General features: G+C 43.3%; 1 protein-coding gene across 1 annotated transcript; it reads right to left on the minus strand.

Moving 5' to 3' along the window:
• Positions 1 to 687: 687 nt before the first annotated feature.
• ELOVL7 (ELOVL fatty acid elongase 7) lies at positions 688 to 25,279 on the minus strand. Its single transcript, XM_066616708.1, has 7 exons — positions 25,216 to 25,279; positions 18,174 to 18,364; positions 14,929 to 15,009; positions 14,145 to 14,201; positions 12,335 to 12,440; positions 1,924 to 2,060; positions 688 to 1,267 (listed from the first exon to the last, which is right to left on the minus strand). Exons 1-7 carry the CDS (start codon positions 25,277 to 25,279, stop codon positions 1,058 to 1,060), a joined length of 846 nt encoding a protein of 281 aa, XP_066472805.1. The 3' UTR covers positions 688 to 1,057.
• Positions 25,280 to 25,564: the final 285 nt, after the last annotated feature.

A 25,564-nucleotide genomic window follows, 5' to 3' on the forward strand; every position in this document is an offset into this window, starting at 1 on the left:
CTTGCATATAAATTCAGGCTGCTGCAATGTACAACTATGTCATGGATGTGGACTTGCCCCTGATGTTGCTCCACAAAAGGCACAAGAAGGCCCAGGGCGGGCAAAGATAGCTGAGTGAAGGCTCGCTGATCATGTGGGCTGGTGGAACCACCCCAGCAGGTCCAGAGAGGGCTGAAATAAGGTGGAGTGGCACATTCAAGGTTATGTATATAAAAAGCAGCACATGGCAGATTGGCCATCCCTCCTCTATGCTTATGCACATTTATTTCCACTGAATACAGGGGATTTAGTAAGCATGCTAGGTTCAAGTAAGAAGGCAAAGATCCTCTTGCACTTTCAGTCGGGCATGATTATCCCATCCCCTTCTGCTGCAGCCCCTTTCACTACATCAAATGTCATTACAAAGAACCTCCCATCCCTCAAGGAGTAGCTTGAGTGGGGGATGGCTGCAAATCTGTCTTGCACTTCAAGTTACACTTGTGCTTCTTTGGCTATTATACAAGCCAGGTTTGCTATCGCTTCATTCCTTTCTCCGATATCAAAATTTTGCAGACTCAAGAATCCGTCTTTAATATGGTACACTTGTATAAAACACATTAATGTTTACAGTAGATGTATTAAACAAGGTCTGTAATCCATAAATTATCCATGAATTTTTAAATTCCATTTCAGCTAAAAGTAGCCCACAGTTTTCATAATTCAATGTGAGTTAAAACAAGGATATTTTAGTCAGTGCTCCAAGTACTATTGCATACTTATCAGATGCACTTCATTCTCATCATGAATATTCCTGCACATCTGTAACAAATGCCATTAAATATTCATTTTTTGGATGCATGGAAACACACTTCTAATACATACAGGATCATAAAACTGCAGGCCCAGGGTTTTTAATTAGTAGGTTTATCCTCCCCTCCCCAATTAAATCCCAAATAATTTATAGTAAAAATACATTCTGTCATTTTGGAAAACCATATACAAAACATAGTATGTTTGTACAGCTAAGCATCTTGATTGTCAAGTAGTATAAACCAGTTTGTCCTTCTGGCAGAGTGCTTCATTCGGCTTTGTTTTTGCTAATCCCATTTTTCATAGTCTTTGGGAGTCTTTGGCCTTTTGTGTAAGCGTGGTACCAAAAATGTAGAAACAGAATTAAGAACAAGAACCCATATAGCCAGATGATGAACATGAAGATTGGGTACTGGTATGGGCAATTATCCATCAAGTAGATTTGTCCTATATGGACAGTAATAATAATGAACTGGATCTAGAATAGAAAATTGTGGAAAATAATCAGTTATGTTTGTTTTAAAGCAGATACAGGGCAAAAGAAAAACAGAACATGAGGCAGCAGAGATGGGCCTATAAAATAAATTTTTGTAGAGAATGTTCTATAAAACTAAACAGCATCTTGTCCTAAGCTGCACAGTAAAGGCTATGGGTAGCGTTTTGAGCCATTGTGCAACCTCTCTGAGGCTCAGAAACACACCCAGAGCAGAAGTCATCACCACTGTAAGGCTTTAAAATGCACTAATGGGTGCACAGGGGGGTTATCTGAATCTGTGGGGGGCAGGATCCATAGAACAGACACCCTGCAGATACAGGGGCATGCCTGTACTAATACTATAACTCTTAACACTAGTGTTTCTTGAACACTTCTGTAGTTATAGAAAACATCATTTAATTCAGTTTTATTAAGCAGTTGTGATCTTCTGTTTTGGAAAAGTTAACCCAAATGGTACAGTGAGGGGAAGTGGAAGGACATATTATGTATTGAGCTAGCTTCTGAAGGCTTGTTAGACCATGCACACGAGTTACAGAAATACACACTTTCGTGCATGACATATTGATTTGAGATTCAGTGAATTGAATCTAACCCCACTCCTGACCCATTTTTCCCCATGTGTTCTGAAAGTTACTCACCAATTGTATAGTTGTCATATGTTTTTTCCACCACAGGTATTTTTGAAAAGCAGGTCCCAGTGTACAGAGCCCATAGTAGGTGTACATGATGATGTGCACCATGGAATTCACCATACCATGAAATGTTCCTAAACCACCTGTGGGTGGACAAAATAAAATCTTATCAACAGGTATCATCAAGACAAAGATGAGGGAAAAAATCAAACTTAAGACAATCTTGTGCAACTTGAGGAGCAGCTTGCATGTTACCACAGTGGTATGGAGCCCATTGGAAAAAAAGGTCTGAACAAGTTCCACACCTCTGCAAAGCAAAGGCTCTGTGAAACTGCTTTAACACATGAAGGGTGTTCATCAGCTCAATTTTGCTTGCAAAGTATTAAGATTTATGTACCATTTTTCACTAGGAGTAAAGCAGAAAGCAGTTTACATAGTAAAATAAAATGTTTCTATGCAACTTCTTAGGGGGCTACAGATGCCTTGAAGATGTCATACACAGTAGCATCAGCTCACATGGGGAACCCTCTATATACACAGTTAAGGAAGCCACATGGAACCTCTTCTTCACAGAAATGTTTATCAGCAGAAACAGCAAAATAGGAGGAAAAGGGAGGCCCCAATGCTACCCTTTTATGCAACCAAAATATATGAATGGAAAGTCTTCAGAATGTGTCAGGGGTTTAAAACCTAAACTTCACATGAAGCAGTGATCCAGGGCTGGGCAAACGCAATCAGCATCAAGTCTTATTTTGGGAATTATATCCAATGGATATCTCATTGCAGCTAAAATCAACCTTACTCACGCATCAAATAAGCTAAATGCCTAAACTAAGTTTTGCAGGTCTTTGCCTGTTTTAGAATACTATTTTCAGATTGCCTCTTTTCAAAAAATCTGAACCTTGGAAAAAAAAAATCTGGATCTTGAAAAATCTCAACATGCAAATCTGGAAGATATTGAGGTTTATTTGCAGTTGTTTCCAGATTTTAAATATTTGGCACTCATTTTCAAGTATTTCTCATCTCTTTCCCACATCTCAATTTTTAAACACTGGAATTCCAATAGTCTATTGAGTAATGATTTCCCACCTTTTTCAGACTCATGCAGTCATTAATTTAAAAATATTCAGCACTTTTCTATTTAAGATGTTATTTGTATGTTAAGTACATGAAGTGTCTGTTTGTATGAGCATGTATATATGAACCAGCACAATCACTTTTTGTGTACAAGTTATGCATTAAGTAGCATTTAGTACTTGTCTCTCAAAATGCACACATGTACAGGTTTGGGCATCAATGCACAACAGAAGAGGCACAGACATAAAGGTGACACAAAATAGTAAGCAAGTAGCAGTAAAACACTGGGGGTCCAATTCTACTGCTGGGCAGCACCAGTCACCCATGTGCTGTCCTGGCAATGGCTATCACAAATGTACCTTAAGGCACATTGCTGCAACTGGGAGAGGAAAGGCACCAGCAGAGAAACCAGTGCCCATTAGTGCTGGGCCTCCACATCAGTCGGATGACTACTGGGACCTGTCAACGGTACGTTTGCCACCAAGTGACGGGGTGGCATCCTGGGGTGGGTGAGAATGGCAGCGGAGCCTGCCACCACATCCCGCCTCTTATGCTTTGAAGACCTGCACAGCTCTCCTTGGTTCTGCACCAGCTAAATAGCTGGCACAGATCCAAGTAGACTCATAGGGGTTGCAGGGCCCCAACATAGGATAAGGGAACCAATGTTCCCTTAATCCTAAGAGACTTGGCTGCCTCTATGGCCCCATGGGATACAGCAGTAGCTGTTTTAGCACTGCTGTACTATGGGGTGGCAGTCTGCATAGGATTGGGCTGCCCCAGTCTTAAATTAGTTCATTCATTGCTCTCTGGATTTGGTCATTTTTAAATACAAAATTAAACCATTACTTTTGCTTTTTTAAGAACAAGAAGAAGCTTAGTAATAATTAAAGCAAAAGTAAACCAAAAGTGAAACTCCATGAATCCAAAAAAGTATTTACCATACTTTGATCAGGGTCAGGGTGATCAAGGCCAGGCTCTGAAAACAGAGTCACAAGCAGCTCCCAGTTATAGATGTATATCAAGCTACATGTGTACAGCACAGATGCACTTAATTTGTTGTATAAGTGGCTTTCATCACCAGTGACTGAAGTCCCAACCCTTTTGGGACCTTTCTGTTGGAACTAGTGTTCTGACAATGCAAGAGCCTTTACAGAGGTGCAAAAGTCAGGCTGCTGCTGTATGTAACTGGAGTTGTAGGCCTGGGTTCTCCAAAGTACGGGCACAATTTCACATAGTCCTAGTAATACTGAAGTCATATTGAACACACCCAAGTTGTGATGCTGGAAACCCAGCCCTCTCTTACTCAATGTACTGATTTTAGATTACAACCTCAGTTTAGATCAACTACCTCCTGAAGGAACACAGTCAGAAACCAGTAATGCAAGCTCCAGAAAGCTGCAAGATGAGATCAAATTGAGCAACAAATGCCTGGGGGACCATCATTTGCATGCAGCTAGTTATCCCAGCTGAGCAGGGATATCTCAGCTTTCACAGGGAAACTAGCCCAGTAAACATGACACAGTCCTTGAAGTTCAGAAAACACTGATTTTGTTCTACTCCCAAGCACAGCTGTGAGCAGAACCAGAATTCAGAGCACTTTCTATTTTAAAAAAGGCATCAAACCCAGGCTGCTCCTGTTACAGAGAATCCCCCCATTTTATTGTATGTATTTCTGGTTGTGCTACTTTGATATCAAGGACAGGTCTTCATATATGGATGCTAGCAGGCAAAATGAAATATTCTCCCAGAAAACACTGGCCTACAGGCCTCATTCCCACTTTGGTCAAGCTCAAACTCTTGGTTGTGTATTCCCTCTTCTCCCCTCACAATCACACATCCTGGAAGGAAACTGATAATCCTACTTGTATCTAGCTCAGGGGTGTCCAAACTTTTTGGCAGGAGGGCCGCATCATCTCTGACACTTTGTCGGGGGCTGGGGAAATTTATATTTCAAATTTGAATAAATTTACATAAATGAATATATTAGAGACTGAACTTATATGAATGAATGAATTTTACTGAGCTTATTTATAATACACGAGATTCAGAAAAGGGGGGTTGTTAAAATAATTCCTGACACATATAACACACTTCTTCCTAGGGAAAAGTACAGAACAAGAGGAGTCAGCATGGGATCCTTCCCCCCCCCATGCAGGAGCATGTTTTTACTCTCACTCTCCCCCCCCCCAATCGTGGCAACAAGCAGCAGCAAAGGCAGCCAGGGAGCTGGTGGGCATCTGACCCCTCAGGACAGGAGTTTGTTTCTCCTCATTCACACAGAGAAGGGTGCTGCCTGTCTCCCTCTCTCAGATCCCCCTCCCCCAGCCTGCACCCTGCACCAAACAAACTTAGAAGCAGGCAGAGAGCCACCGCAGACACTCGGCCATAAGTCAATCCCACAGATAAGTCGAGGGCAGGTTTTGAGCCAACAATCATGGAATTTTCTATGACCCTCGGATAAGTCGGGGGCTAAACTTAGGGGAGTGTCTGACTATAGTTTTGTCTGATTTTACCCAAGGCCAGATCCTGAAAAATAACCCACCAATAATTGTTACCTAAGAACTGTAGTCTCTAATTTATTAAAAACATACTAAAAGATCATAAGATACATTTTTATTCTTTTTAAATTCTGGTCTTCATCACCTTTTTTGTAAGCACTATCAGAGTAAGTTCACTGTAAACAACATACCAGTAAAACAGTGGTTCCCAACCTGGTATTCATGTACTCCCAGGGATACTCAACAGGACCTTTAGGGGTAGTTGAAGAAGAATAGAATAATGGTAGAAAAAGGCAGGTCATGCTCCAGAATGCCTTGCAAGACAGGAGTGCCTTGCAAGGACCAGCAAGGCAGGTAGCTAGTTATAGCTAGTTTTTGGTCATCAATTAATGTATGAACCAGTGATTGAAAACCAGCACAGTAAAAAAACTGAAACATAATATGGAAAGTGATCAATCACCCAGAATTTCTCAGCACACTTCTGGTGCAAAACAGTGCAAAGGCAGAGTCTTCTCTTCTTCAAGCAGATAAAAAGAGAAAGCACTGTGATAAATACATGAAGTCTGGGCATTCATATAGAGGAGATGAGGGCTTGTATTATTAATTACAAACATTTTGCTAATATGAAGGGTACAATTTATGGAAATGGGCTGCCAAGGGATATGCAAGTGAAAAAGGTTGGGAACCACTGCAGGAGAACCATGAATCAAATCCACCTTTAAGGTGTCTGGTGTGTTAAGCCAAAAGCTCTATGTACAACATACAACCCATAACACATAACTGGGAGTGTGCAATTCAATTCACAGCAGAGAGATGCAGCTGCATATATTTGCAAGCCTTTTTACTCAGAAGCAGACCCACTGCTTTCCATGGGTGTTATTCTTAAGTAAGGGTGCATTGAATTGTAGCCTGCCTCAGATGGAAAGGAGGATTCCCATCCTGGTGTTTCAAAAAACAGACCTGCTTTGCAAGCATTTGCTAAGCAGAACCAGGCTCCAGCAGAAGAAGAATAAAAGGTTAACAAATTGGTAACCTGTCTGCCCTTGAGAAATGAAACTCTTCAGTTGAAAGGCTTTGCCCTCTGATTGACTCGGAAGTGCTGGAGCTTGATTACTAGGCAAAAATTTCACTTACTATAGGCAAGTATCTAAGGTATGTGTATTTCCCCATTCACAAACTGACCCCCCATCTTCCTCCCTCTCTGCCAGCAACCCCAACCAGCAAAAGCAGTAGGTTTCCTCCCCATTCAAACATCCAGTGAGTTCTCCCCTGCAGCACCCACCTCCAACACCAAGCACTCACAGCCCAATCAGATCCACACTTTCCTGGGAGTAAGCCCCATTGACGCTATGGGACTTACTGCTGAGTAGACATGCTCTCCAGCTGCATTCAAGCATCCCCGGGACTTCTCCCCTGCAGTGCCAGCCCCTGACCCCAAGCACACTCTCAGCCCAATCGGATCCACACTTTCCTGGGAGTATACCCCATTGAGTCTAACCCATCTACTGCTGAGTAAACATGCTCTCCAGCAGCATTCAAACATTCTGTGATTTCTCTGTTGTAGCGCCCGCCCCCAACACACGCAAGCAGCACAAATAGACCCACAGTTTCCCATCCCTCCTCAGTACCTACCCCTGCCCCCCCAACCCAAACAGCAGGGCAAACAGACCCAGGACTTCTCACCCCCATCCCACACCTGGACTCAGTTGCAGCCTCCCCAACTTTACTTCAAGTGGCCCAGGGCCGGGGTTTAGGCAGCCCTGCTCTAGCTGAATGGAACTCAGTAATCCTGTCAGACGGTTTTCCATTGTATCTTTAGTTTGTGTTCGCTTTCCTGAATGCAATTTCAGTAACTTCTGTATTTTGTACCAAAACATTGGAGTATACCTGTATTTTGCATTAACTTAGGTAAACCTCACATAAAGTTGCTAGACATCCTCTGGCAGCAAAAAGCTAATTTGTGTTTTAGCTGACAATGCTAGCCCTGTTTACCTGCATCCTGGTTGATTAAGAGGAATTTCCTCCATTTACACCCAAGTTACCTATTGGTACATTAAAAGCAAACACTCCAAGTTACACATTTATCCCCCAAACATTCTGCTTACATGTAAGCAACTTTTCAATATCCTTAAATACTAAGAGGGTTTGACCAGCAAATGGTCACTCTCCTGAGTACCCTAACACGGGATCACTCTCCGGGGTGTCCACACACGCTGCTCACAGACCAGATGTCCAGACAGGTAGCTATGCCTTGCACTTTCCCTCACCCCCCTTGTTCCCTTCTCTCCCCATCTTTAGCTAGCAGCTGGAGTTGGCAGAGCAGGGATCCCTGACATTCTTCCCTACCATTCCCCTTTCTGATGTCTTCGGATGCACCAAATACACTCTCACGACAGTGCACTCACCATTATAGGACACTCTGGTTAGGGCATTACAATAGTCATCTACCAATTCTTTTGGATATCTATTTTGTAAAACTGTAATCATGTATGGGAACATTTCTCTCAGTCTCTTCTTTAAAAGGAATTTCTGTAGAGCGCTGGTTCGCATCCAGTCTAAGGTCCCAGTGTTCCAATAGAACAGGTATACTAATTCCCCTAAACAACTGCACCTAGCTCATTTGGTAACACTCCCAAACCATTATATCTGGACATAAGTCTCTCTTCACTGGAACTAGCAATTAAGATCAAGAAGCCCTCTAGAACAGTGGTTCCCAAACTTCTATGGAGGCGTTGGGGACCATGTAAGTAGTTGTGGAGTAGGGGCTAAGGCAGAGACACAATCCCCAGGATCATGCCACTGTTAGGAATGGAAGGTAGTTTTGATATGTCCACCAGCACCAGCCTCTGGGGGGGGGTGTGTGGGGGGGAGAACCGCAGACACCTCCACAAGGCTCCAGAAAGATAATAAATCATGATTGAAACCACTTCTGCTTTTTCAATTGCAATTGCATAACAAGAAGTGGTTTCGAGTTGTGATTTTTACCTTTTTTGAGCCTTGGGAAGCTCTACAGAAGTGTCTGTGGGGCTCCTCACACCTCCTAGAGATTGGCACTGCTGGAAATAAGTGTTAAACACCCCCTTCCATTCCTGGCAACAGCACAATCCTGAGGATCATATGCTGCTGCCTTCCCCCTTCCCTTAAAGGGGCAGACATAGCTGCTTCCCAGACTGGTTGGTTGCGACCCACCAGTTTGGGAACCACTGCTCTAGAAGATCAAGAAGCCTTTAATTTTTTTACCTATAAAAAGTAAAAGAAAAGTCAGACATACTACCAACTCCGTTCCATATAAGTAGTCTCTTTCAGAGACAGACTTCTAGTGGAATCATGACACATGACCAACTATTTCAGATGCATAAAAGGACTGGTAAAGTTAAAGGAAATGGCTTCATATCCTTTCATGCTTATGGTTCTGGTCTATTCTTCAAGTATGCAGGCTGTGTGTTCTCTTCACCCTCTTCATTTCTCCCCATGATAATTGCTCACTGTTAGCCACTTTTTGTATTAATCCAAAACTGGGGTAAACCCAGTGACAAAAAGGACTTCTTCAGACACAGTGTGCTCCTACAGAACCTCTTGACACCAGGTGTGTAGATAGGTAAGTAGCAGCCTTGAACTAAAACTATGCAACAATCCTGGGGATTCAGATTTTAACTTTATGGCCCAAATACTGTATTATTTCCTCATTCTCTTGCAAAGTTTGACCTCTTCCTCAATCCCTCTTAAAAAAAAAATTAATCCTGGCCTTCATTTTAAGTTTCTTAATCTCCAAGGACTGAAAAGTACATTAAATAAGAAACTTCAAACCAAGTTAATTAATGCAAAAGCATTTCAGTCCAGAACCACTCCATGCAATCATCTTTTTCCATTTCTATTTACAGCAAGTACACCAGAAAGAACAGCAAGAACTCATTACAAACATTTGGATTAACAGAGCTGGGTATTAGGCAGCATTATGCAAATAATTTTGAAAAGACAATGTTGTCCCTAAGGAAGTTCAACAGGAGGCAATACTTTGCTACTGTTTCTATGGACAACAAAGAATGGGTGATGTTCAAACATTCCTTTCCTCCACCAGAGGAAAGATGTCTTTGCATGCAACCTACCCTTTTGCAATATAGTTTTGAACCACAGGCAATGTGGTTGAATGCACTGTGGAAGGGACAGCACAGGAGGCCTCTTCCACCATTTCCTACAAATAATTTATTAAGAGGTGGATACAATGGAGAGAGGTGAAAAGCGGTGTGCCCCAAGGATCTGTCCTGGGACCGGTGCTTTTCAACCTCTTCATAAATGACCTGGAGACAGGGGTGAGCAGTGAGGTGGCTAAGTTTGCAGATGACACCAAACTTTTCCAAGTGGTGAAGACCAGATGTGATTGTGAGGAGCTCCAGAAGGATCTCTCCAAACTGGCAGAATGGGCAGCAAAATGGCAGATGCGTTTCAATGTAAGTAAGTGTAAAGTCATGCACATTGGGGCAAAAAATCAAAACTTTAGATATAGGCTGATGGGTTCTGAGCTGTCTGTGACAGATCAGGAGAGAGATCTTGGGGGGAGGTGGACAAGTCGATGAAAGTGTCGACCCAATGTGTGGCGGCAGTAAAGGAGGCCAATTCTATGCTTGGGATCATTAGAAAAGGTATTGAGAACAAGATGGCTTGTTATAATGCTGTTGTACAAATCAATGGTAAGGCCACACCTGGAGTATTGTGTCTAGTTCTGGTCACCACATCTCAAAAAGGATATAGTGGAAATGGAAAAGGTGCAAAAGAGAGCAACTAAGATGACTGCTGGGCTGGGGCACCTTCCTCACGAGGAAAGGCTACGGCGTTTGGGCCACTTCAGCCTAGAAAAGACGCCTGAGGGGGGACATGATTGAGACATACAAAATTATGCATGGGAAGGATAAAGTTGATAGAGAGATGCTCTTTACCCTCTCACATAACACCAGAACCAGGGGACATCTACTAAAATTGAGTGTTGGGAGGGTTAGGACAGACAAAAGAAAATATTTCTTTACTCAGCATGTGGTTGGTCTGTGGAACTCCTTGCCACAGGATGTGGTGATGGTGTCTGGCCTGGACGCCTTTAAAAGGGGATTGGACAAGTTTCTGGAAGAAAAACCCATTACGGGTTACAAGCCATGATGTGCATGTATAACCTCCTGATTTTAGAAATGGGCTATGTCAGAATGCCAGATGCAAGGGAGGGCACCAGGATGCAGGTCTCTTGTTATCTGGTGTGCTCCCTGGGGCATTTGGTAGGTTTGCTGTGAGATACAGGAAGATGAATTAGATGGGCCTATGGCCTGATCTAGTGAGGCTGTTCTTATGTAAATCAAAACAATGTACAGAAAGAGGCAAGGAAGGCACTGGCCAACTGGAGGGGGAAAGGGGGGAAGGCAATGGAGATTGAAAGGCAGATAAAAGCCAAATGGCTATGTCTTGATCCTAGCACAGTGGTCCTAAAATTCATTGCGCAGCAAGATGAAGCACCAGATGCTTCTGGCAGCAAACTTCAGCAAAACTATAGGGATGTATGTGACCCTGTTTCATTTAGCCTGTAGGTGTTAATCTTACTTTGCACCTGAGCAATTGGATGGGAGGAGTTACTGGGGTCCTGACTTTCTTGCTCTTGGGAACCATATCTGTTTTATGGTCCAATAACTGGATACTGAGCATCTTCATCCTCCCTAAAAATGAGGAGCTTTCACTACTGCAGTATAAAGTCAAATGCCATTTGTGGCAGGATTCAAAGGCTCACTGCAGCCCAGAATGAAGATACACAGAAGACCTGGCTAACTTGATCCATATAAACAGACCTGAAATGAATAGCCATTTAAAATAGAAGAGGCGATGCCAAAACGTATCACCTGCTTCAGTCGGATACAACAGAAAGTAAACTAAGTTGTAACTTAGAAGTTACAAACCTAATTCAGCCGAATGTAGAACTGTGCTAATTAAAGCTAATTTTGAAATGATCCTGAATTTCAATTTTTCTGTTTCACAGGGAGAAGATCCACGTGTTAAGTACTCCAAGGTTCAGATTTCATTCATAAACTTGGACTTTCAGTAAGGAAACCTTGGTTTCTTCTTTTCTGTAACCATCCACATCTAACATTCAGTACTGAAGGGATTTCAGTTGTACTTAAGAACATAAGAACATAAGAACAGCCCCACTGGATCAGGCCATAGGCCCATCTAGTCCAGCTTCCTGTATCTCACAGCGGCCCACCAAATGCCCCAGGGAGCACACCAGATAACAAGAGACCTGCATCCTGGTGCCCTCCCTTGCATCTGGCATTCTGACATAACCCATTTCTAAAATACTTCTCACTATTAATTTCAAGCCTGAGAAAGTTTGCATGTTAATCCATTTAAAAAAATTAGCAAATCAGAAGCCACCTAAACATTAACCCATGACAAAGAATTACCAAAACAGAAAAATAGAGGAAATGAGGATTAAGATTAATAAATCCAATTGTTTCAAAAGGACACTACTAATATGAAGTCTATTGTTGGCATTTAGAATATTTACACACTGCTTGCAAAAACAAAATCTTGAGTGCACTGATAATAACCCTACTGCAGAATTATTGTACTGATTGGCTTTTTCTCTCAGTCTCAAAGTTCCACAGGGTAATATATCCTTTTTACCAGCTGTAGAGGTTGGAGGCAAAACACACAAACAAATTTCATGTCCAACACACCTAACTTGAGGAAAGTTGGCATACATGTATAGAGTTTCAAGAAAATGGGCCATACATTAAAGCTGTTTCAACATTTTGTATTATTCCTAGAACACATTTTTACTGTTAAGATTTATGATCTGAATTGACTACCTGGAGCAAATTTGACTCCAAACCACCAGGTAAAGGGCATGATGGTGTGATGGAAGATGTGCAAGAAGGTAACTTGGGCATTCTTCTTTCGAAGGACAAAGAAGACCTGAAACAGTCGAAACAGATTTCATTCCAAGTCACATTTAAAACAAGCTGCATGCACTGGAACAGATTGCTCAGTACGGTAAATTTCAGAGTTCATTATCTCTAGCCCAGTGTTTCTCAAACTGTGGGTCAGGACCCAGTAGGTGGGTCGCAAGCCAATTTCAGGTGGGTTCCCATTCTTTTCAATATTTTTAATAGATTAGACTTGATCTAATCTATGTGTGGTATGTGTGGTATGTGACTGCATTTGGGGAAATGATACAGACCTGAACTTTTAACAAGCTACTTTAAATGGCAACCTTCAGTCTCGAAAGACTATGGTATCACACTCTGAAAGGTGGTTCTGGAACAGCATCTAGTGTGGCTGAAAAGGCCAATTCGGGAGTGACAGTCCCTTCCACACTGGGAGCAAGTGCAGTCTGTCCCTGGTCTGTCTCCCTGGCTATGGGCCTTCCTTCTTTGCCTCAGACTGTTGGTCAAGTGTCTCTTCAAACTGGGAAAGGCCATGCTGCACAGCCTGCCTCCAAGCGGGCCGCTCAGAGGCCAGGGTTTCCCACTTGTTGAAGTCCACTCCTAAGGCCTTCAGATCCCTCTTGCAGATGTCCTTGTATCGCAGCTGTGGTCTACCTGTAGGGCGCTTTCCTTGCACGAGTTCTCCATAGAGGAGATCTTGGGATCCGGCTATCATCCATTCTCACAACATGACCGAGCCAATGCAGGCGTCTCTGTTTCAGCAGTGCATACATGCTAGGGATTCCAGCAAGTTCCAGGACTGTGTTTGGAACTTTGTCCTGCCAGGTGATGCCGAGAATACGTCGGAGGCAGCGCATGTGGAAGCGTTCAGTTTCCTCTCCTGTTGTGAGCGAAGAGTCCATGACTCGCTGCAGTACAGAAGTGTACTCAGGATGCAAGCTCTGTAGACCTGGATCTTGGTATGTTCCATCAGCTTCTTGTTGGACCAGACTCTCTTTGTGAGTCTGGAAAACATGGTAGCTGCTTTACCGATGTGTTTGTTTAGCTCAGTATCAAGAGAAAGTGTCGGAGATCGTTGAGCCAAGGTACACAAAGTCATGGACAACCTCCAGTTCATGCTCAGAGATTGTAATGCAGGGAGGTGAGTCCACATCCTGAACCATGACCTGTGTTTTCTTCAGGCTGATCGTCAGTCCAAAATCTTGGCAGGCCTTGCTAAAACGATCCATGAGCTGCTGGAGATGTTTGGCAGAGTGGGTAGTGACAGCTGCATTGTCGGCAAAGAGGCAAACAAGCTACTATGTACATTCTTTTAACAATGATAGTCAATAGTGCTTACTCCTGGGTAAGTGTGGGTAGGATTGCAGCCTCAGATTGTTAATAATGTTCCTACTTGATGATGTCACATCTGCTCATGACATCACTTGCGGTGGGTCCCGACAGATTCTCTTTCTAAAAAGCGAGTCCCAGTGCTAAATGTGTGAGAACCACTGCTCTAGGCTCTCATTTTACCAATGAAGCAGAGAGACCAACACAAATTTAAGATCTACTGAGAATGTATTAAAGCCACATGAGGCATCAACATTCACTGAGTCTTACGGATTCCAGTAACTTCACTAAGGCAGTGGTTCTCACACTTTTAGCACCAGGACCCACTTTTGAGAATGAGAATCTGTCAGGACCCGTTAATCTGTATCTCTTTGCTTGTTAAATTCTGTGATTGCATACTTACAGTGTCTAACAACTCAATAAATTTGGAGAAGTAATACAACCAGCAGATACGAACCATCTGCAAAGAACAAAGAAATATTTATTTAATGCAAGTGTAGCAAGTTGGCCATTGTGGAGCACGTAGCCAAGAATGGACAAAAAATGGATTTTAAATGAACACAGGCATTATCTACAACTAGTCACTATCATACTTGGATTTACAGAGAAGCTATTGAGATTTATAAACATCAGAACATGAACAGAGAGGAGATGCAGAGAGGAAATGGCACTTGATTACTAGCACTCAAAAATATGGGCATCTGGGATTTTAAGATCAACAGGGAACCAAGGTAAAATATAAAGTTCCTGGGACTTTAAGTTCAGTAGTGAACTTTTTTAGAAGACAGTGCAAGATGATCAACAGCTGGTGCTTTTTAAGAATTAATTGGAAAACAGTGTCTTGTCAGTATATATAGTTTCTTAGAGTCCAAAGAAGCATCATGGGGGCAATCTACGTACATTGAGATGGGGGACAGGTAAGTTTTTTCAAAAAAGGTCTACATGGCAGCATGCAGACCAACAGCAGTATTTACAACAACATCTGGAAGTTTCAAAGACCTTCAATTCACTCTGGGAAAGGTACTGTGTGTTGTTGTTAAAGTAAAGCCACTCTACATACATGCTGTTACAGTCACATCTTTCATATCTCTCTCTCTCACACACACCTTCTAGATAGAATCTGACTCAGCTGACTGAACAAACTCCTGGAACTTAAAGTAGTAAAATACTTTTATGACATTACTCACTCTGAGAGCCATAGGTGACCTTGAGTAATCAACTATGTCACAGCGAAAGGTATAGCCTGTGGCCCAGCCAGACATGAGAAACTGCAGGAAGAAAAGGAGGATTAGTAAATGACAAGGGAAAAAATACATTAACGTGCTGGCTTCATGCAAAATGGAACTAGTGTGAGAAATGCCAATAGCTACTTATAAGCAAATTCAAGGTGTGCCTCACTTAATGACCTTACTTAATGAAGGGGATACCTTCTCTGGTTCTCTGATCCCCGTTATGCGATTAGGTTAAGTGAACATTCAGCCCAATCTAGTGCCTTTGTTGTGTGAACAGACATTCCCTGCCAGATGCTAGCTGGTTGCACAGGCTTACCAGAGATAGATGCCTTTTCCTTGCATTAAGAGCCTCTTTGTTGAGTATACACTGTGCTGCAGGCTATGGGAGACCTGACTGCCTCATTAAGAGCCTCTTTGTCATGGTTTGACCACCACCATATATGCTGTCTGTCATTAAGCGAAAGGTCATTAAGCAACACACACCTGTATACCATTCTGCTGTACGCATGCTGTATACCATTCTGCTGTTTGAATGACTACACGCACACACTGGAATTGGATGTGTGGTGAAAACCCCCAATTTTTCCCTTATCTTACAGCTATTTTTTATCTTCCTGTCACCTAAGGGGCTCCTATGTAGTATCAGTGTTGGGAGAGGGCTACTGTGACATTCAGATACAGTAGCCATTTTTGCCCTATTGTTTGTTCCTTCTCCCACTGATCAACCAAGAAAGGACTTAACACTGAGCCTGTTCATTGGATCATGGCTCCCACCGATTCCTAAGAGCAGAAAACTCAAATAGTTCAGGTGATACCAAGTATCAAATCTCACAGGTAAAGCTGCATTAATGCCTACAACTTATACAACAAGGGGTCACATCCCCCCAGATGGATTTACACTGGCCTGACATCTGGGTTGCCTACCCAACTGACTAAGTATTGGGGCAAGGATCAAGACCCTGAGTATGTAGCATAAGTATGTAGAGTAACCAAAGTTGCCTCAACAGTTTTTTATTGTTAGCTGGTCCTTTAGCCTCTAGCCAACTATTTGCACAAACACCATCACCTCATTGCCTGCGCAGTTGCTCTATTTTTGCAAGTATCCAGTTCTCTCCTTTTAAATTACCGTATTTTTTGCTCCATAAGACGCACTTTTTCCCCCCAAAAAAGTGGGGGGGGGGGAGTGTGTGCGTCTTATGGAGCAAATACTGCAAAAAAAAAAAAAACTTCTCCACCCTGGCCCCGGCCCCGGCCCCTGCCTGCTCGCTCTGCGTGGGTGGGGCGGCAATCTCGCTGCCCAAGCCAGGGTGTCTACTCAGAAGTAAGTCTCAGAGTCACTGGGGCTCACTCCCAGGAAAGCGTGGGTGGGGTGGCAGTCTCACTGCCCAATCCTGTGCATGCCTACTCTGAAGTAAGTCCCATTAGAGTCAGGGGGGCTTACTCCCAGGAAAGCCTCTCTCCCCCCCCCAAGCCTGGAGCATCACATCCTCTCTCCCCCCACCCCAAGCCTGGAGCATCACAACTTCTCTGCGACACAAACACTTCCCCCCCTCTCTCTCACACACAGGCTGCCCCCTTCTCTTACACACACAGATGCTCTGCCCCCCCTACACACTCACACAGCAGGGGAGGGGCGCTTTCACTCACCTCATCCAGCATCTTAATGTAAGCCCCCCCATCACAAAGAAAAAACTGTCTCCTTGGTCAGAATGCCAGTGTTTGCTTATTGCACAAGCCCCAGGTAAGGCTCGGTTCTCACCATAAATCCAGAGGTTTGTTGTGTCTTGAGAATTCAAGTTGTGGTTGGACTTTCCACTTATTCATTTGTATTGGAATCACGGAAGAACTGGTGAGGAGGTAGATGTGGTGTCAGCAGTGGCCCCTTTAAGGGTAAGGCCTGGGCATCCAGCAGAGTATGCTGCACAGCTGCAGCCACTGGAAGGCAATAGGGCCCTCAGGGATATAAGGAGTACCTGAGGCAGAAAGGGTTTGTGGGTCTTGAAGGAGTGCAGGTTGGAGAGGAGAGGAGACTGACTGGGTTTATTGAATTTGGAATCTGACTGTGGATTGTGACTGGACTTGGATACCCTGACGGATTTGACTGACCTACCTGGAATCTGACCTTGGACTGTAATTTGGCTTATTGGCTCTGGACTCTGATTTGGCAACTCTGATTGATGGGACTGATTTACTTGGCATCTGTGGACTGGAACTGGTCTCACTTTTGCTTGCTGCACTGGTGAGTTGCACAAGGGGGACTGATCAGCCTTAAGCGGGCACAAGGCCCAGTGGATTGGAATTTGGCAGAACATCATTGTAGCAGAAAGATAATGTGATCCCCTATTTGCGTGCACCTGCTTTTGTGAGCTTCATAAATTCTGACTCTAGCGATGATGAGTTCTTGGGGTTTCCAGAAAACTAGAGTACTCAAACCTTTAAGTCGCTCCATTTGTTAATGACAGCGATAATGGTTCTTAATGCCACTGTTGACTGCTGTTCACTTTACATGGTTCAAATGTTGTTCTGTTATAGTTTATTAAATATTTTATTACACTATTTGGTTCAGAATATTTTTTTCCTGTTTTCCTCCTCTAAAAACTAGGTGCGTCTTATGGTCAGGTGCGTCTTATGGAGCGAAAAATACAGTATGTTTCCATCATTCAATGTAATTTTAAACTCTATTAAGAGTTTCACTGTTTTGCTTGCCTGGGCTCTGTTCTCTAGACAGGGAGCTGGTTTGCTCCATCTTTCCAGGCTGATCATTACTATTTTCTGACTTCTAAGGAAATTCCCAGGGCTTTTGCTCCCCCCCCCCATTGCATCTACAAGCAGCTGGATAAAAATCTAGAGTAATGCCTCACGTCTTAGCAGCTAGGCAAAGTGGAAAAGGCTGCACAGTAATTTCTAAATGTCTGTGGCTCAGACATTTAGTTCAGCAGGCAGCCCCCAACCACAGTGCAGAAGCCTATGATGAAGTTAGGAAAAACAAGAAAGCTTGTCTTAATAAGAGCTTGAATACAACTATTCAAAGTGACTTAGAATTAGGATGTAGTCTCAGAGAGAGTTCCCATATTCATGTGTAATAATCCTAGTTACACCAGAATCTCATAAAAAGAAACACACACACACACACAAAATGTGAAACTGGGTACACTTAACTGGCAAAACTACTTAAAAGTTTATTCTCAAATAGTACTTACCTCATAGCACATATAAATGGAAAGACCCACTACACCAAAGTTGTAAAGAGCCATTATTTGCCTCAAATCAAATGGTTTTTTGTTTTCCATGATCTTTGGTCCCAGATTAGTGACAAAATACATATAGGTTCCAAGGATAATTGTCTGTGGCAGTGGTGAAGACATTAGCGGATAGCCATCAACTCGTGGATCTAGAAGACATTAAAAAATGCCTTAATGTTTACAGATTTCAAAATCAGCCATCAAGGTTATTTTTACCCAAGACAGGTTTCACAAGAGAACAAACCTTCTGCTGCTAATGTTATTGCATACCTCATTTACCTTTTTGCTTTGCAAAAAAAAAAGGAAGCCTTATGTGCTGTAACAATAGCCTAACCCAAGCTATTCAATAGCAATTAGCTTATGAACTAATCTTGGACACAAAATCTCCCATTCTTGCCCCTAAAAGGTGTTAACACTTTGCGCTTCCAGGTTGCCAGTGGTTCTATGGCAATAGCAAACTGTGGGTACCTATGCCTTGTGCCTCACTGCATGTTAAGACGTATCTGTGCATTTAATCACTAAAGGAGCCTTTGGCCTATCATAAATGGCTCCAACACAATTGAGAAATTGTTTTCCAAAGTCAAAGAGTATGAACAAAGAATGTCACTCCACCTAATCAAAGGTCTTTTCACCACAAAATAAACAGCCAATTGTTCTGCCAGCCTCTCACCATCAGCGATGGGCCCTTGCTATCACAAGCAGCTACACTGCACAATCTGAATCCCTTGCCAAACCTTGTTATAGGGAATGCTGGGACACAACTGCCTTGAGCCACAAGAGATTAAGAACAGCTGTACTGTAGAATTCTGTGGGATGTTATAATGGATCCATGAGCAAGCAATATTATCAACACCAAAACCCTGGCAACCCAAGCAGCCAGTTTGTTTGTGCCACCTGGGCCAGCTTTACCCAAGATCTTTTATTCATTCATTCATATATATACATAAATCTCAAATACAAAAAATTAAGTTAGGGAAAACTGCAAAGGATCTACTGTTCTGAAATGTGTCATTCCTGGCCACAGTGATCCATGCCCTAGTGGCATTCAAATTAGATTACCGCAACATGCTCTACATGGGGCTACCTCTGAAGACAGAAACTGCAATTCATGCAGAATGCAGCCACCTGCATGGTTACTTGGGCTCATTGGTTTGACTCAGGGCTCAATCCTACACAGTGCATGCTGGCTCACAGCTGGCACACACTGTTGCAAACAAGCCATAACGCACATTTGCGGGCCCTAGCACAGGTGGAGTGCTGATGCTAGCCCAGCACTGGCCAGCACTGGGCGAGCACCGGAGCTCCACTGCTCAGCGGTCGTGTGGACCACCGGGCAGTGGAGAAATAGGTGGGCATATGGGGGAGTCAGAAGAGGCATTCCAAGGTGGGGGAGGCAAAGCAGAGGCAGGACCGGTGGTGTTTTGCTCCACCTGATCCCGAGCCTCCATTTGGCAGCATGGAGGCTCAAAATTCTAAGCTGACTCTCGGGTCAATGGAGAAGCCCTATTGTGGGGCTACTTGATTTACCCAGGAGAAGGAGATAAAGGAGCTTCCGACAGAGCACGTAGGACGCAGCAGCAGTCATTTTCAGCACCACTGCAGCTCTGGGCGGCAGGAGCACTGGATTGGGCTGCCCATCAGGCTGTTGCTTCATTGACTACACTGGCTGCCAGTTAGTTTCCAAGCTCAATTCAAAGTCCTAGTTTTGACTTTTAAAGCCTTTTACAACTCAGGGCCAGGGTATTTGAGGGACTGCCTCCTTCCATAAAATCCAACCCAACCTCTCAGGCCATCAAAGGAGGCCATTTTGACAGTGCTGCCACCAACAGAGGTGATGGGAATAGCGGCAAGAAACAGGGCCTTCTCAGTGGTGGTGCATTACTTGTAAAAATGTTAATAGCTAACAAGACCTCCCTGAACATACCTGCCAGGCTTGACATAATATTCCAAATTCTATATAACCATTCCAATATAGGAAGTGAGATTTTGTTCCCAGAAATAAATTCCTACAAACTTGTTAAAGTTACTGTATCAGTCTCTGTAACTGCTCCATATAAATATTTAATAAGATACATATAGGATCTTCAAGAATCTCTTCTTGGGGGGGGGGGGGAGGAGAACCGTAGCAAACAGAAATGGTTCTTGCAAGACTAAAGATTTTGTAACAATTCTGGTTCATACTCATGAATCAGATTTCATGTTTTCCACTCTGTAGCATTCAGTATGCACACACACACTTCAAAACAAAAGATAAGAGCAATTGCAACTGGTGCAGCAGGAAACATAGCTCACAAACCAGGTTTCCCAGTCAAATTAAGATGTGCTACACCCTCTCCACCTACTCCTTGGAATATCAAAGTGTCTATTCTTCATCACTGTAACATTCTCTACATAAACTCACCTCAGGTTATGTGGGAAGAACAGAAACATGTGAGCCACATCTGCTAACGAAGGTGTGTGTTCATCCCCAACCAATAGGGGGAGCAATCACCTATTCAGTTCCTCATATAGGAACTGAATAAGGCACATAGCTTTCTCTTCTGCTTTGACTAGACTTCTCACTAGCTTCTTTTCCCTGTCTTGTTTTAAGTCCACCTCCCTAAATAGCCGTGGCTAGTTTTCTTCTCTTGCTTTTATTCTGCAGGAGCTATAGGCTTATACCATAGTCTTTCAAGACTGAAGGTTGCCAACCAAGCTATTTGTGTAACTCAGCTCCCATGTTTCCCCGAAAATAAGACACTGTCATATTTTTTTGGCTTAAAAAAACACGCTAGGTCTTATTTTCATGGTAGGTCTTATTTGCCTATCTACCTGCCTACCTGTCTACTCAGAAGTCAGTCCCTTTAAAGTTAATGGGACTTACTCTCTGGAAAGTGTGGAGAGCCTCAGAGCCTCAGGTAGGCAGGGTTGCCTCGCTTGCTGCTTCCCGCCTCAGCATCCTCTGCCCAAGGCAGCACAGCAGGCACTTTCTAGGTGGTGTGCGGGGGAGTGCAGCGTCCCGGTTACGTTGTTTGGATCTGCCTATGTGCCCAGGGCTTCTATGGTACCCCTTCCGCCCCCCTGGCCCTGATCACAACTAGGTCTTATTTTCGGGGTAGGTCTTATTTTTGGGGAAACATGGTACAAATAAGTTGTTCTCTCCATAGCTCTGTCAACAAGATAAGCCTGTAAGATACCATAAAGTCAAACAAAAAGCATTTTCTAAAAGGCTTCACATTTGGATGCCTACTCTCTACATGAAGGTTCAGTTCATGGTTAAGAGAATCTGAACTTCATCTGCACTTCCCTGTAGAATGGAGCCTGCAATTTTTACATTAAGAGAGTGATGCTTCTTAATATTACTTCAGAAGGAAAGAAAATGCTCCACTTACAAATGTAAGACATTATCCTGCAAATATAAAGTATGTACTTATCTCGCCTCCAGTTGTTCCAACAGGAACTAAAAAGTTGGCAAACTTCCAGAGATGATTGAGCTACATTTTTCCCTTGACAAATGTACACACAGTATCTCAATTTATTCATGAGCATGATATTCTAAATCTTAGTCAGCATACTCCCTACCACTTAGTCAGTACCACCACTATCACTACTTGACAAATCCAAGAACAGTAGCCTTCAATCTTCCCATACTAGGAACCACCTTCAGCTACAACTGGAAACATGGGACCAACATGATTTTTACAGCCATCTTCCTGCTATGGCAGAGGTTTTCAAATTAGAGCATCGCAACACTCTAGCCAGAGGGCCCCGGCCACTGCCCCCTTAGGTGCGGCGGGGGATGGCAGTAACATGATCCGCTGAATTGTGCCGCTTTGGAGGGATGCAGGGGCTTTCTGCCACTTATCAGAGCCTGCAGCAGCCTCCCAGAGGTGCGGGGAGTCCCTGCGCCAGCTTCTGCAGGGCTCCGCACACTGAGGAGAACCTTAAAATCTCAATTGCGACCACTTCCGGTCTTGCGTTCGTGGAACCAGAAGTGGTCGCAATTGTGATTTTTACTGACTCTGCAGCCAGCAGAGCCCTGTAGAGGCTGGCATGGGGGCTCCCTGCACCCCTGGGAGGCTGCGGCAGGCTCTGATAAGTGGCAGCAAGCCCCTGCGCCCCTCCAAAACAGCACAATCCAGCAGATCACATCAGTGCCTTCCCTCTATCCCCGCATATGCTTACTGCAGCTCAAACTCTCCTTGAGCTAATAATAATGACAATGATAACTCGAGAGTTTGAGAAACGCTGTGCAATGGTGGAAACATTATATAGCAATTTTCAAGTGATACATGTTGCATTCATAGTGTTGGACTGCACATTTGCAAAATCAACAGGACACTCTTATGTCAGCTTCAATTAAATGTTTTGCTAGAATGGTTATTAGTGTCAAGTGGCATTCAGTTTGTGCCTCCTGCTGAGGTTTCTCTTATACAGTCATTGAAATTTAATCTGCCACACAACCCCACATGTATTTGATGTGCATTTCACTCATACCATTAGAACTCTAATGGTGCAATCCAGAGTTCTCAATCTGCTGGCACAAGTCCCTTGCACCAGCCTAGGAATGCCACAAACGTCCTTTCCATGCCAGAAATCATGTTTGTGCATCCTTGTGAGCAGGAGTCCAGCGCAAGGATGTACACCAGACTTCCCATGCCAGATATGTTTGTGTGCACCAAGGATGGCCAACATGGGACATTGGAGAGGATAGCATGAGGGCGGAACAGGGGCATTTTGGGGCAAGGGCCCAAGGCAGTGTGGAATGGGTCTGCGCAACCTAGGCCATATCCTAAACCCTCTCCTGGTCAGCCCAGTGCTACAACGGGCTGCTTGGATCTGAGCCAGTGGTTCTGCTGGCACTAATCCAAGTAGCCCCATAGGGGTGGTTGCCACACTATAAGGGGCAAGGGGAAATCAATCCCCTTACTCCAAGTTGCATAGCAGCCACCTCCTACTCTGCGCCGGATACAGTGCAGACCAGTTAACCTGCCTGTTCCAGTGCAGGAAAGGAGTGGGTTGGGCGTTACCCAATAAAACTAATTAGCAAAAAGTTCAGGATGGACAAAAAATAAAGTCCTTCATCACACAATATATAAAGAAACAGAAACTATTGCAGCAGGGTGTGGTGCTGGCCATAGGTTCAGATGGCTTTATACAGAATTTGATAGATTATGTAGAGGTAGACAGGTTCTGAGGTGGTCCACATTTATGGGGAAATGCTAAAGAGGCACAGCACAGCAGTGCTCTAGCCTTCATTTCCTGCCTGTGAACTTCCTGAGAGCATCCAACTACTGGAAACATCTGATCATTGAAAACAATGATCTAGTCCAGCACATTGGACTAGATAGATTCTCAGGTCATACTAGATCACCAGGATTTCAAAATTACTTTATGATATCTGCAAACTGCATGAAGAAACAGTTTTTCAAAATGAAATACTGTTACATTTAGCAGGGAGAAACCAATGGTCCCTGCTGATCCCAGTATAACAACTGCCAGCATGTGCATGCTCTCCTTTTCAATGCTAAACAGTCTGAGAATGCTTGCTTTAGTTGAAAGGCTTATGTCTTATAAAATCCTTTTTCAAGGCAACCAGTGCTCCAGTAGAATCAGGTTGAAGCAGCACTTTACAAGGGTGTGTGCCATTTCATATCTTCAGAACAATGACAGATGACCTGTAGCAGTCTGTTAATAAGCAATCAAATGACAATGCCAGAACCTACGCAATTAACATGTAACATAGCACCCAGCCCTAAGCTATACACGCTCCCATCCAATGACCAGCAACCCGAGTACAAATGGTGGAAGAAGTACAAGATGCAAAGGCTCTCTTCCTGAAGAGTACCTTGGGCTCTAGACCAGGGCCACATAGATTCTGAAGCCAGAATCTTGTCAGCTATGTAAAATATACCAAATTCAGGAAATTTGCGTACGTCTTCTTGGAGTGAAACACTTCACTCAGTAACATATTTGTGCTCTGGTGGAATCACAGCCACTGTAGCCTGCTTATTAGCGTTAGACAGTTTTGTAAATGCAAAAAACCCACTGCTGATATCTAGTAACCTTTCCCAACCTTAAAAAATTAAATAATTTAAAGTATCTCTCAGAATAAAACACTGCAAAAATGTTATCAGTTTATATACAGGTGAGGCCTTGGTATCTGCGAGAATCCATCTTTGGACTCCCTATAGACGCCAAAATTTGCAAATAATCAAATACATGATTTTCAGCCCCATAAGCCCTCTGAAGACTGGATCTGAGCTCTGGTCCCCTCCAGAGGGCTTTCTGAAGCCCATAGAGTCAGTGTGTATCTGCTCACTGTCTCTGTGGGCTTCAGAATGACCCTTTCTAGCCAAAAAAGCTACTTCTGGTTTCCTGAGGGAAACAAAGTGACATTCCGATGCTATATAAGGCATCCTGAGGTCCGGAAAAGCCCTCCAGGGGTTTCTAAATACCTCATATAGTAGTATTAAGACGTCACTTCTGGTTTTCCTTAGGAAACGAGAGAGGGTTTTTTGGCCAGAAAGGGTTATTTTCAAACCCACAGAGGCAGATCAACCTTTTTATCATACTTAAAATTCTCTTAAGCCATTCTAATTTATTCATTTAAGAAGTTCCCAACAAGTTCCCAATTCATTCAAGAAGTTCTCTATTCATTTCAGCTTTTTGCTACTTTTTTACGCTACGTTCCTTTATATACGAAAGGGTGCTCTGCATTTTGCAAATACATCCTAACAAGATACATTTTGCTCCTCAGGAGAAAGGCATGTTCAGAGATGGATCACTCTGGCTTGTTTTTGTATTTTATCATTTGTGTACATCAGGAATATCTAGCACAGTCTGTCTGTAAGGGGTTTCCTTCTTAAAGAAAAGCAAATGTTCCCATGATGCCCTATCTGATATCCATCTGAACAGCCAAAAATGCCTTGATCTCTGCTACAGCACACAATTCAGTTTAACATTGCAGTTTTACATTTCACATTTGATTAAAGAGGTATTATTGGAGATCCAGACTTACCAGCATTTTTAATCCACCCATCATAAAGCGATGCAGCCTTCAATGTCAGATTGCTAAAAGCCATTTTACTGAGGTATGTAGGCCTTAGAAGTTCTCCTGAAGGAAAGCACATAGGATGAATTATTAAACTCTGAAGAACGGAGGTTCTATTCAAAAGTCGCCTCTGGACTTGCTGAGTTAAGTTTGCTCCAGCATCCCAAGTAATAATTGCAGGCAGTGAGCATTAGCTACAGATCTCATACTTTAAGCACTTCTTAATTATATAGTACAATCACATATTTTCATCACAACATATCAACACGCACCCTTAATCCCAAACCAAGTTGCATAAAAGTAAACCCTGCTAAAC

This window comes from Tiliqua scincoides, chromosome 2 (genome assembly GCF_035046505.1).
Source record: "Tiliqua scincoides isolate rTilSci1 chromosome 2, rTilSci1.hap2, whole genome shotgun sequence".
Taxonomy (NCBI): Eukaryota; Metazoa; Chordata; class Lepidosauria; order Squamata; family Scincidae; genus Tiliqua; species Tiliqua scincoides.

What these genes read in the sequence shown, in the direction of transcription:
- ELOVL7 (XM_066616708.1), bottom strand. Translation starts at nt 25,279, where the DNA reads ATGGCTTTTAGCAATCTGACATTGAAGGCTGCATCGCTTTATGATGGG. An exon ending in TGGGTGGATTAAAAATGCTG is followed by an intron (nt 18,365 to 25,215) that starts GTAAGTCTGGAT and finishes AATGTCTTCTAG; the next exon opens with ATCCACGAGTTGATGGCTAT. An exon ending in CCATTTATATGTGCTATGAG is followed by an intron (nt 15,010 to 18,173) that starts GTAAGTACTATT and finishes TTCTTCCTGCAG; the next exon opens with TTTCTCATGTCTGGCTGGGC.